The sequence below is a fragment of the Lycorma delicatula genome, chromosome 10 (genome assembly GCF_047948215.1).
Source record: "Lycorma delicatula isolate Av1 chromosome 10, ASM4794821v1, whole genome shotgun sequence".
Taxonomy (NCBI): Eukaryota; Metazoa; Arthropoda; class Insecta; order Hemiptera; family Fulgoridae; genus Lycorma; species Lycorma delicatula.
Window position 1 is genome coordinate 61,189,344 of NC_134464.1, and position 13,696 is coordinate 61,203,039.

General features: G+C 29.6%; 1 protein-coding gene across 1 annotated transcript; it reads left to right on the top strand.

Annotated features, from left to right (window-relative positions):
• The first annotated feature begins 4,802 nt into the window (after nt 1-4,802).
• LOC142331550 (general odorant-binding protein 28a-like) lies at nt 4,803-13,278 on the top strand. Its single transcript, XM_075377536.1, has 7 exons — nt 4,803-4,943; nt 6,653-6,716; nt 8,666-8,718; nt 10,575-10,610; nt 11,856-11,973; nt 12,823-12,932; nt 13,138-13,278. Exons 1-6 carry the CDS (start codon nt 4,884-4,886, stop codon nt 12,918-12,920), a joined length of 429 nt encoding a protein of 142 aa, XP_075233651.1. The 5' UTR covers nt 4,803-4,883; the 3' UTR covers nt 12,921-12,932; nt 13,138-13,278.
• The last annotated feature ends 418 nt before the right edge of the window (nt 13,279-13,696 follow it).

A 13,696-nucleotide genomic window follows, 5' to 3' on the forward strand; every position in this document is an offset into this window, starting at 1 on the left:
TATTCCTATTTTTCATTCATGTATAAGTCCTACAATTAGGATCAAGATTGTAACTGTTGATGAAATTAGTCATTCTTCTATAATTATTATTTTTGTTGAGAATATTGGTATGATTATTGAGATTTCAATATCGAAGATTAAGAAGATTGTTGCAATTAAAAAGAAGTGAGTAGAAAATGATTTTCGTGTCGATGATATTTTTGAAAATCCACATTCAAATGGTGAATTTTTTTCTCGTCTCATCGGTGATGAGTTCTAACTCTCTGTAAATGACTTTGTTGGGCATGATCCACCACTGACCATTTTTCTGGCACTTTTTGTTGATGCAAGTTCTTCCAGTTCTTCTTTCGATTTTCTGGAGTCTGATTATTCGTTCAGGTTTTTGCTGTAGTGTTTCTGCTGGATTTGTGGCTTCCGGTTGTAGTACAACTGTGTTATAGTATCTTATTTTTGTGTTTATGGATACATTCTTTTACTGTAGGTGTACTGGTTAATTTTTGTGCTTTTGCTAGTTTATTTGTTTTAGTTTGGATTAAGTTTTTTCGTTAGGTTAATTTTCATTATTTCTCCATTGACTTTATTACTGTTTATGTTTACTTCTTTTTGAGGCATAATTTCTGTCTTTTTGAATGACATTTTGAGGCCAATTTTGTTTCAAATGTTTTGAAGTTCTAACATCTGTTTTAGCTTCATCAGTGTCGTTTGCTAACAGTGCCAAGTTATCAGTGAAACAAAGGCAGTTTGTTATGATATTTTGGGTGATTTTTATTTTTGAAGGTATTTTTTGGGCGATTCCCTCATTACCATTTCCAGAGTGCAGTTGAATACTAGTGAAAGATCACTTCGGTGCAATCCTGTTTTGATCTCAAATGGTTCTGAGAGTTCGCATCTGAATTTCACTTTTAATTTAGGGTTTCTGAGGGTCAGTTTTATCATGGTTATTAATTTGGGATGTAGTCTGAGGTGTCTTAGAATTTTTAGTAGGGATTCTCTGTAGATTCAATTTTATGCTTCTTTAAGTCTACAAACGTTATCAACACCACGTCTTTGCTTCTTTTTCTGTTGTAAACCACTATTAGCTTGAAACTCATGAATCTGGTCTGGACAGCTCCTCCAGAATCTGAAACCTTCCTGATAGTTTCCTATTTCTTTCTCAAGTTGTAAACCGATTCTGTTGAGGATGATTCTTGAAAGAATTTTGTATGTTGTGTCTAGGAGTGAGATTCCCCTGTAGTTATTAGGATCTGTTTTGTCCGCTTTTTTGTGTAGCAGATGGATGAGGACTGTTGTCCAGTGTTCTGGTAGTGGTTTTTTGATCCAGATGTTGACAAGCTGATGATGAAGAGCAATTTTTACTGGTCTTTCTACATGTTTCCAGATCTTTATAAAGGTCTGATCTTCTCCTGCTACTTTGTAATTCTTCATCTTACCCAGTGCTTGATACACTTCTTTTATTGAGGGAGGGTTGATGTGTTCCGGTGTTGTTGTTATTAAGGGGCTGGTGTCCAACTTTAGCAGTTCTGTTAATTCTTTATAATTTAGGAGTTTGCTGAAATATTTAGTTATGATTTCCACATTGTCTTTATTGTTATGGGTTAGAATATAGTTTTTATCCTTCATTAGTTAAAGGTTTGTATTTTTAAAGTAGTTTTTAAAAATGTTGTGGTACTCTCTCAAATGTGTTTTGCTGAATTCTTCTTCTACTGATTTATTGTGTCTTTATGGTATTGTCTTTTTATTTTCCTTAGGTTCAGGTGGTTTCTTTTCTTTGTTTTACTAGATTTTGAAAGGAAGTTTCTAATTTTTGAGATAGGTGTAATAGCCATGATTGATGCCTCTTCTCCACTGTTTCATTGCATTCGCTATTCCATCATTGTTGCTATTATGGGGTTTTATTGGTACCATTTCTTCTACAATTTGATTAATATCTATTTATTTATATTTAAGACAAATTTATATCTTATTTGTTTAAGAAAAAATTATTTAAATAACAACCCTGCTAAAAATGAGCAATTTTAAGGAGATTAAAATAAGTTTTTAATAATTTGTAGAAAAAACTCTGGGTTTTTACACGCATATTTTATCATAATACATATAAAAAATAATTTCAATAATTAGGTCCATTTAAATTGTTATGTTTTGCAATGCATTTTATTTACTATCTTTGGATATTACTACATAGTTAACAGTTTTTCTATTTCTTATTATTAATTTTTTAATGCTGCTCAGATCAAGGATTTTGCAGTTTCCCTTCCATTAAGAAAGTGGGGAAATTGTATTCTTATCTGCAGAGTGGCATACTCTTAACCATTTTTGAAGTAACGACTATAAAATATTACATAAAATTGTGATTTTTTAGATGTATTATTCTGTACTGATTTGAAGAAAATATTTGTTAATTAACCTGAAAAGGTAGCACTCCAATTAATTTTAATTATTGAAACAGATAGGAAACATCATTGGTAGTTAGAATTATATTATTGTGAAAGATATGGTGTTATTAAATGTAAATTACTTAAATCTCCTGTGGCTGACCCTTGAAAGGGTAGTTGTCTTTGTTAATACTGTATCCTTTTCCCTGATATTTTGTTTTTTTGATAAGTTCAATGAGATAAGCATAAAATACTACTTTTATACCATTTGGGCCGTCATTACAAAAATTATCTGTCAGCCATTTAATACAGGAGCGCTACCTGTGGGCTTATCCAAGATTCTGTATATCTGAGGGGGTTGCAATACCTTTAATTTATGATTACAATGCCTATAGAGTAGCCTATTCTACTACAAAACAGTCAACCATACAGTGTTCCTCAAACCTACACTAGTTTCTTCGGTTTCTCTAGATTAGAAAACAAAATTATACTCGGAAAATGTTATTAAAAACTTTACTTAAAATCTAAAACCATATTATATTTTACTAAGAATAAAACACTACAAAAAACATAATTATAACTGTGTTTTAGAATAAAAGCACAAACAACTACTCCCATTTTAGACAACCCAAAACAATGAAAATTTGACCTAAAAACAACTTAAGATACTTTTATCTAGGTTTATTCTGACTTTTGAATAGGCCCCAAGTCATTACAGTAGACTAGAGAATTTATAATGCAAGATTACATTTTATTTACAAATGAATATGAAAAAAATGATTTCAAACCAAAATACTAGATTAAAATACTTAAATATATCATTTGATTAAAATACTTTTAATCAAATGATTTCTAGCAAACAAAATACCTAAGACTAATAATAGTATTACTATTATTATTGCATGTGAACATTTTTTTTATAACATACTGTGTAAGTTAAGTGCTGTACCTATAACAGTTGTAGGCAACCTTTAATAAGTCACAAATTAGTTCCAAAAAGGACAGCCATCATTAACAGTAATAAGCATCCCACTTAGACTTATTACCTTTACATTATTCACTAAGCCAAATATACAGTTGTACCAAGAACACAAAGATTTCTTATTAATGATAGAATTTTGGAAAAAACAAATTAATTTTGTCCACTTGACAGGGTAATAAAAGGAATTGAATATTGCTACTGGAATCTTGCAGAAGAACATTTTTAAAGTATAAAAACAGCAACTACATGCAAAGAAATCCTGTAACTAAAAGATAAAATGAAGATCATACAGAATAAAATAACAATTTTGAAGGTTTAATTAATTATAGGTATATCTTAAATGAAGAGTGCAGAAAACTTAGATTATCTAATCATATATTTTAAAAACTAATTAGAAGAATATTTGTTTTTATAAAATTAAATCTTTTAATTTTAGATGAATGTTTCAGAAAATCTTTTGGTAGTTATTAAAAAATGGTAGCATAAGCATTTTATGCTTCTTTATATAAAGTATTACACGGGTAATGTGAAAATAGCTGTCATCTGGTTACTATAGTAGTAACAGTGTTCTTTTTACACTACTTTTTTACACTGTGGCTTATTTTTAAATATAATCTCATTGATATGCCAGAATTTTTAATTTATAAACAATATACCAATATGAATAATAATTACAAAGACCCAAAGATCTGACAACCCATTTTTAGAACCTAAAAATTCTTTGACTTTTAAAGAAGCTCTAAAGTAAACAGAGAAGCATAAATAGATAGGTATGATAAATATTTCATATTAGACTTAATAACTGGCATCGGTCAAACTAATCTGCTGTAGAGGTAAATAACAGAATTTTATCTTGTCACAAATAATAAATTTATTTGCAGTAACAAGAAAATTATCTACACAATCAGGAATGACACCCTAATGTGAAAAGCATTTTGTAATAATAGCTTTATTTATTTTAAAGATGAAAGTAACAAACAAACCAGTGAATAATACTTTAACTGCAAACAGATAATTACTTACTTTAGTTTTATTGAATACTAAATTAATTTAGTATTATTAAATTAATACTATATCGAAAAGAATTTTAACATCGATATTTTCAAATGATTTTACCAACAATATTCATGTTTCGCTTGCATAACTTCCGCTTACCTTGAGATACTTATTTCTGTTTTTTGTTAAAAATTAACAAATGAAAAAGTATTTAAATTAAGATTAATCTTATTGTTCAGTTAAAATGACATTAACTTCAAATTTATTAAATTATATATTGTGTGAAAATAAAATGTTAAATTTAATATAATAATAATTATGATTTCATTTATATTTGACAATAGTTTCTATATACTTTTATATATATATTTTTTTTGTTAAACAGTTGCTCAACAATAATGAAACCAATTATTTTTTCCATGTTAGTTTCATATAAATAGTAATACATCTAGCTCTAATATAATTCATTCACATCTTTAGTGTTGAACAAAGTAACAGTCGCTTCACTACAGAACAACTTTAAACTAATCAAAATGAAATGTTCAGTTGCTTTAATCTCAACCTTATTGGCTATGCAATTACAATACATATTAGTAAGTATAAATTTAGTAAATAAATTTGTCTATCTTACTTCTATGAAGATGACGGATATATATATATATATATATATATATATATATATAGAGTAATTAAAATATTTATAAAATATATATAGAGTAATTAAAATATTTATAAAATATATATAGAGTAATTAAAATATTTATAAATTTTTGTATTATTAAACAACATTTATAACATAAATGGTTTTTCTAATCATTAAGGATATTCCAAAATGTATTTCAGGCATCTTGACCATATAAAATGGCTAACTATTAAATATCTACTACTATAAAAATAAAACTGTTCTTATAACCACATCAATGGTTATATAGTACTATTAATTCCTGACCTGGTGATATTAACTAAAATCGTAAAGTACAGCCAAAAGTGTAATGGTTTACTGTTACACTTTTAAAATCAAAAGATAGTAAAAAGAAATCAAAGATAATTATACCTATAGAGGAAAATAGATCCAGGTCTTATAACAAAATACCAGTTTTGTTAACACCTGATAGGTAGTATGTTAAATTGTACATATTATTTAATCTGAAATACAAAATCACACAGTTCACAATTCTACCACCCGATTGTAATAACAATATAGTGGTTTAAAAAATTAAAGAAAAAGTGGTAGGTGAAAAATTAGATTAATGATCTAGTGCTACATTGTATTTCAATAACATATTCATTAATATATTAATGTAACTATTATAATGTAAATATAATACTTAAATTGTATTAAAGAGATTTCAAAACAAAAGTATTTAAACAAAACTCTTGTATGTTAAATCATGATAAAGGATTAAATTATTAAACATTACGTTTAAACGCAACCCAAAATCTTACTTTAAATACTGAATATTTTACAAATTTCAATACAAAAAGTATCTGTAATAAAAAGTAATACATACTATTTGTTATACTACAATTTTTATTATTAAACAAGGGATTTGCGTATACCCATATATAATTCACTGATCACTTTTGGTAATTACTACAAATACTAATAGAGTATCAGTCAGAACTGCTTTTTCTGAAGAATAATGTTCATTATACTGCAGCAGCTGTAAATAAATACATTAAATTTACTGTAGGCATTGATAATTTCTAAGCTTAGGCGATCCAGAGGTTTAATTTAGACATGCCAGAGGTTTAATTTACAGGGCATGCACTAAGCTGAAGGAGGATCTGTGAGCAAAAACTGAAAATTTCCAGCATCATGGATGGCCGTTTACCTGCAGCAAGATGAAACTAACATCTGTATGGTCATTATCTCATTTATTTGAGATTATTAATCAAGTGACTAACATTAACCCTTATCTCTTAAACCATCAATGAGGTGCACTATCAAATCTGTGGTGATAACTGTTCTGATCTGGCTAGAACCATAGGTCGCCCTGGTCTGAGTCAGATCCTAATGACTGGTCACACTTCTCAATGATGTGCTCCATCTCCACATGTAGTGAGTCAGGGGTCCACACTGGAGCAGGGTTTAGTCATTTCCATAACTAATGATAGCTTCCTGAAAAAAATTGGTTTTCAAAGAATATTTGTGTTTCATGTAAGGATTTAGACTTGTTACCACTATGGTGTCATACTAACGGAAGTCATAACTTCTGCTGATTCAGTGAAAATATTAATAAGTGATCCACAAAAAATATTTCTATCAAAATAAAACAATTTTTATCATCTATTTTTACAGGCAAATTCAGAAAAATTAATGGAAATTGCTGAGATATGCAGACAAAAAGAAGGTGCTGATGAAGGTAAAAAATTATTTAACAAAAATATTAATACTGTATCAATGGATCATTCTTTTGTGGTAGTGAAAACCAACTTTATGTCACCATGGATTGCTGTTATGTATTTTTGTATTTTAAAAGAAAGAAATTTTCTCTCAGTATAGTAAAATAGCGAAGGTGCTTACTACACGCACTTACAGAGTTATATTTTACAGCCAATAAAAATGTTAATTTTGATATTTAACTTTAAAATGAATACTTAATTGATAACTATACATTATACTTTCCACAATGATACAGACATTAGCACTACTATTTAAAATAATGAAGTTTTGCATTCAATTTCAATTTGCTTTCATGGTTTTAGGTTAAATATAAACATAATTAAAATAATAATTCATAACATGAGTATGAGACATGATTTTTAAGCAAGTACTGTTTTAATTAAAAAATAACAAGCAAATCTTTTTTGAAAAAATTTATGTTCCCTCAAAGCCTGATCTTCATCTAAAATTCTATGCAATTCCCACCTATATTAAGCAACTTTTATTGTGTGAACAGCTTCTACATTCCAGGGGTTAAATTTTATGCACCATTTCATGGGATATAGAGTTATCCGTAAACTTTATTATTAGGTCGATGAATTTCGGCTGCTTTCTTAACTCTTTGAGATCTGCCACCTTAGAAGATTACTGCCATACAAGTGTTTATATATCATCGTTGACACAGCACTGATCGAGGTACTGCTATAAATGCGTGGTAGTGTCTGGGTGTCAGGTTAAGACAATATGGTGGGTGATCAACCTTATCCAAATTACAACCAAATGACGCGATGTGTTCTTGGGAGCAATGAGCCACATGTGGGCGAGAAGTGTCGTGAAACAGCACAAATCCTGTACTGAGCATGATACAACTTCTGTTTTGGTTTGTGCCAAGCAGTTTAGTCAAAATTGAGTGTTTTCATTCCATGAACTATTGTTTAGATTCTGGTGTAATTAAACCACCATGTTTCATAACTGATAAAAATTCAGCTTAAATAAGGATCACCTTTATCGCTGGATCTTGTGAGAAAATTCAAAGCACTGGCTAAACGTTTGTTTTTGCCTGCATTTTTGGTCCCCAGCGTGACCACAACTTCCAATAATTTAAGCATACAAACACAATTTCATACAGAACACTTGAAATTAAACTAAATTCATTTCAAAGTGATGAAATTGTAAACTGTCTATTCTCACCGACGTTTCCTTTAACTCCCTATACCATATTATCAGTAACAACAGATGGTTGCCCACTCCGTGACACATCATGTATGTTTGTACAGCCCTCTTTAAATGCTCAAATCTGTTTTCCCACTGTTCCATCAAACATAGCGTCATCCCTGAACACTTCACTATTCTGTAGATGAATTTCGGCCGCTTTCGTACTCTTGCCTTTAAGAAACGAATTTTACAATCTGTGGCACTATATACATTCATAGGCATTTTAAACATATGCACAGAGATCTGTAAACATGGGCTAACAATCACGTAATAGTGTCTGTAGCAAGCAAGTAGATATAGTTACTCAGTGCCCATGTGCAAAACAGTGATAGCCGTGCAACAGCCGACATAGATCAAAATGGTAGTTACTTAAGTAGATAGCTCGTATCTCATAATCAAACAATGACATTTGTTTTTTTATCTATTTAGAAACTCAATTAATTAATGATAAATTAGTTTTCATTTCACTGTTCTCTGGTCTTAATAAAATTCAATGATGCATGATTACAAATATAAGACTTCTTTTAAAGTGAATTTAAATATTTTACTTTTATTATTGGAGATCTGTAAATAAAATAGAGTGGAGGATAAAAGGGCCAAAATATAGAAGCGAAAAGCAGGCAAAAAAGAATTCTATCTGTCCAACAAAATCCAACAGCCAAAATGAAAGAAGGTGAAAGAGAAACTTCTAATAGTTGTGTATTTATATTTCAGGAGCTATAGAAGCACTAAAGGAAAGAAAACTACTTGAATATCCACATGGAAAGGTAATTATTAAACATTTTAATTTTTTAGATTAAATCTTTAAAAATAATTTAAACAATGAAGTATAGACATGCTTTCAAACTATGGTGTAAAAGAAAATACCAAAAATTATGTCGCCTAGTAAATTTTATTAAAAAGATATTTGATTAAGTTAAATTGCATTCCCTAATTTTTCAGTTAATTTGAGAAAAAGTCTGACACTGTTGTACATCTTGTTTGTTTGAACTACTAATCTATTTCATAATACCGGGTGATTCAAAAGGGACATCATAACTTTAACAGCATATAAAAAATTTATTGAGATAACTTACAGATTCAGTTGAGGTCTCTTTTCATAGAAAAACACATCAAGTTTGTCACCCAACATTCACTTTGGTTTGATATGGCTTTCATTTATAATGCAACATACATCCCACCTGAAGTCGATTTCATTTCAGACTGTAGCCAGCAAGTAGAGCATTACCTCTACAGCAGTGGTGTTAAAGCAATGTCTTAGCTAATAAGATAAACAGGCAAAAATCCGATTTTTAATGAAACTTCACACGAAAAAGCCTAGCTGGGTCAAATCTGGTAAGCGAGGTGGCCATGCAATTGGACCTTCATGACCAATCCATTTACCTGGGAATCGAATATCAAGAAAATCTTGGACTTCTAGTTGGTAATGAGAAGAAATGCTGTTAGTAATGGCGTCCATCTTGATTATCATCGATTAAATGAGCAATCAGAAAATTTTGAGGCATGTCCAGAACGATTTACAGTTGCCTCCTGGAAGAAGAACAAGCCATACAGTGTTTGCTTAGGGCCCAAAAACACTGACCTTAGGGCTATCACAAATGTGCTATAAAGTTTCATGAGGGTTTTTGCTAACCCGTATTCGGCAGATATTTACCCAGCCACTGATGTGAAACGTTGACTCGTCACTAAAAATGTACTGTTGTCTGCAATTCTATCAATTATTTACATACAAGACTGCAGCTGACTAAATTTGTTATCATCTATGTGTTGAATCATGGCTTCTTTATACAGCTTCAAGTGCAATCGTCTACGAAATAAGCACCTAACAGTCGTATGTGGAATCCCAGTCTCACATGATACACGTCAAGTTTATTTCTTCAGGCTATGTGTAAAGCTTTCTCTGAATTGTTATACAACAGTTTCAGGGGCGTGTGGGCGGCTGGTAAATTTGTATGGTTAACATAACAACCTGTCTAATCGGAAGTTTTCAGCCAAGAATAAATTGTTTATCACTAGGAGCCTCCCTACTGTTCTTTCAACAGAAATTACATTGAACTGCAGTTGCTTATTCCAAATTGTGAAACCAAAACACACAGCAAGCAGGTTTCACAATAGTAAAGGTATCCATTAGGTCGTTCTTTATTTATGCTCAATTTCAGGTTGACTTTCTATTGACGTATTTTTCATTCGCGCTTATGCACAATTCATTGCGGTGAGTGAGTTTAAACATAAAGCTTGTGTGTAGGCGCTTTTCATTAATCAAATGTATGTAGCGTTAAACTTTGAAAAAAAATGCGTTTCTGACTGCGAAATTGTAAGGGTGTCAGAATCAAAGTGTCTGTCGCATTAAACAAGTTGTTTTAATGTTTTCAACACTAGAATAGTTAACTGTTATTTGTGTGACATAAATAAAATATGACTGACTATACACACTTCATATACCCTTCAAATCATGTTACTACTACATTTTTTCTAAAGTTACTGAAAATGGATCTACACCCACTACCACACTTATAAACTGTTTTAATAAACAAAATTTGAAATTTGCTGCAATTTTGTTAAAATTCTTCTAGACAGATAGATTTGATAGTGCATAAATAAAACTTTAATTTTATGTTTTCAGTGTATGGCTGCTTGCATATTTGAAGAAATGGGTATCGTAAGTAATATAAAACTCTGTATACTTTTATAACACTAATAATAGTAGCTTATTTGATCATAAAACTTTAAAGCATCTCAAGTCAGTCGATAGTAAAAGAAATATAGAGGGTTGATATTAACTTCTATAATTTAGTTTTAGAATAAACTAAATGTAACAAAAATATAAGTACATAATAGAAATATAGTTTTTTCAAGTCATTCATTCTATAAAAATAATTTTGTACTATTAAATTTTATATTCAGATACTAATTTCTTGCTTTTCACTAAGTGGCCCTTCTTTCAAATGGCTGTAAAAAATGTGCAACTTATACACAAGGAACCTTATTCCAGTTTCATTTGATGAGTAATGGTGTTCACAAATAATGAACAATATTTGACTGTACAGCTAGTTTCAACACTGAACAATGTTAGATGTTGCTTTGCAGGTCTGAATATTAAGCATATAATTGAAGATGTACAATAGTATATTTGACTCAATGCGAATGGAAAACACTATGATCCACAGTCTTTGAAAGCCTGAAATGGAATGCTTGTTATTTGTGAGCTATCTAAGAATGTTTGGCTACAGCAACCAACTAACTACTTAACTATATACTAACTAATAATATACCTGTTAATATTTTTTTGATTTTCTACATTTAATCTTCAAAATTTATTCCTATCTTTTAAAAATATAAGCTTCATTTTGTAAACAGATTGTTATCTTACATATAAATGTCAAAGTGCCTGTTTGTTTGATATATCAGCATCATGCGATAACCAAGCTCTGCCACCCTGGGTTTGGCTCTGTGATTCCTGGATATCTGAGTTGGTCCTGGGACTCGTGTGAGCCAACCTGAATGTCAGGAATCCAGGAAGCACAGTCCTGACCAGAAAGTTCTTACAAAAAAATGTAACTATAAATCTATTTTAATGACTAATTTTCATAAAAACTTCATAATTGTGGAGAAAAAAATAATTTGTAGCAGAATTGTTTTCCAAACATCTTTCAGCATTGTTAGTCTATTTTTTGGTTAAGGAAAGGTTTTTCATCCTATAATTTCTAATTAAATTTCACTAGTAATGAGCCATTTCACCTTAATACTGCAAATATCTAAAACACAAGTAATTTATTTTAAACCAATCTTTCATGTGTTGGATCATTATTAAAAAATATAGAGTTTGTTAGAACTAGTAGGTTATTTTCTGGGTCTACACATCTATTATGAATATTTATAAATTAATTTCATACTTGCATTACAGATTAAAGATAATGCATTCAACAAAGAAGGTACAATGAGCCATGCAGAAAAATATTTTGGAGATCAAAAAGATAAAATTGAAAAAGTTAAGGAAGCCTTCAATAGTTGTGAAACTGAAAGTAAGTAATACAAGTTTTTTTATTCAGTTATGTAAAGGCATATTATGATCTTGAATGTTCTGAAAATGCTGGAGAATTCATGACTAGTATATTATCAGCAAAGTTTTGTAAAAAGATTGCTGGCTTTCTTTTCCAAAGATATCAAGTGAAAGTACAAGTCAAATTTAATTATATTAATTTTATAAATTGATGTACATTATTCTGATCACTTATTTTATTGTAAGTTGATTCCTGACTTAAACAAGCTGTAAATGAATTATTTCCTGTATATTCACAACAGTATACAGTAACAGCCTATAACATGCAAGAATACTAGCCACAACAAAGACCAAAAGTGGTTTAATGTGTCCTAGTCATTATAGTAATGCAATGATATCCAACAGCTAGGTGATATCAGTATTTTGAAACAAAAAAAGAAAATCTTTAATTTAATTTAGATTCCCGAATCTGAGAAACTGATGTCTAGCTGTATCTAATTTAAAGGAAAATTTAAATGGAGAAAAATTACTTTCTAATAAATTTTGTGGATATTGAAAATTTTCCCTTCCTATGCAAAACAATTACATAATTAATCAACTATATTATTTTTTTTCTGTCATTATCTCTAATCATAGTTTATAATTACACCACACAAAAAAATTTTGGCTGCTACATCAATTAAATAAAACCTATACAAATGAATAAAAAGACAACCAAAAATTATTTTCTAATGCGTAACAAAATCTATAAGTTTTTGTATCCTTAATATTTGCCAAGTGAGAATTAAAAACATCTTTCAGCTAATGAAATCGTAATTTTTTTAATTTTTTAACACTAAGAGATACATTCATACTAATCTCTTTGTTTTAGTCAATGGAAGTACTGGTGACAGATGTGAAGTTGCAAATAAAATCATTGTCTGCTCAAAGATGAACAATGCTCCTCCATTACTTAGATCTCAACTCTAAGAAACATGACTGGTAAGTAGTTTTATTTCATTCATGAGTTATTAAAATAATTTCTTCTAATTTAAATAAAATGACTGTTTTATAATAATTAATTGGTTGGCTATCACACAGTGGAGGAACTTTCATACCCATGATTATATGAATCTGAAATTATGTACTACCTAACCTTGTGTACCTTATAATTAGAATTAATGCCAGATTAATATATATGTTTCAGGTACAATGGATGAATATGTAGAGAATCGGTGAACTGTTACATTTTTTCATTTATATTTACCTTATTAAATGAAAATAAGTACTTCAAAATATGTTTGTACAAGAAAATGTAAAAATAAATATAATTTTTTTTTCTGTTCTCTGATAATTCTTTTTATTATTTCTTTTATCCTGAATAAAAACATTTCCTATGTTTTTCATCTATACCCATAATATGATTATGTGCCTAAACTATCTATCTGTGTAGCATATAAGTAGAACTTTTTAAATCTGATAGCAGAAACAATTCTGTCACAAATACTCGTTTCAAACCAGGAATTTTTTCACACAACCTATGAGTACATCAGAATTTTAAAAATAAAACTACACCTCTACATTTCATTAAGTTACTTTTATTCTCATTATTAGCCTTTTTCTGAAAGATGTTGAAAGTCAAAAATAGACATTATCAGCACAGTTTTTACGAGGACTATATGTGTACACAACAATGGACCACATTCTTAAGTGAAAAAGAAAAAAAATAATGCTTTCACTACTCAAGTAGATCACAATCTAATAGA

Excerpts from the sequence above, each read along its gene's own strand:
- LOC142331550 (XM_075377536.1), top strand. The coding sequence starts at position 4,884 with ATGAAATGTTCAGTTGCTTTAATCTCAACCTTATTGGCTATGCAATTA. Across the intron at positions 4,944-6,652 it reads TGCAATTACAATACATATTA|GCAAATTCAGAAAAATTAAT; the intron begins GTAAGTATAAAT and ends CTATTTTTACAG. Across the intron at positions 11,974-12,822 it reads CAATAGTTGTGAAACTGAAA|TCAATGGAAGTACTGGTGAC; the intron begins GTAAGTAATACA and ends TCTTTGTTTTAG.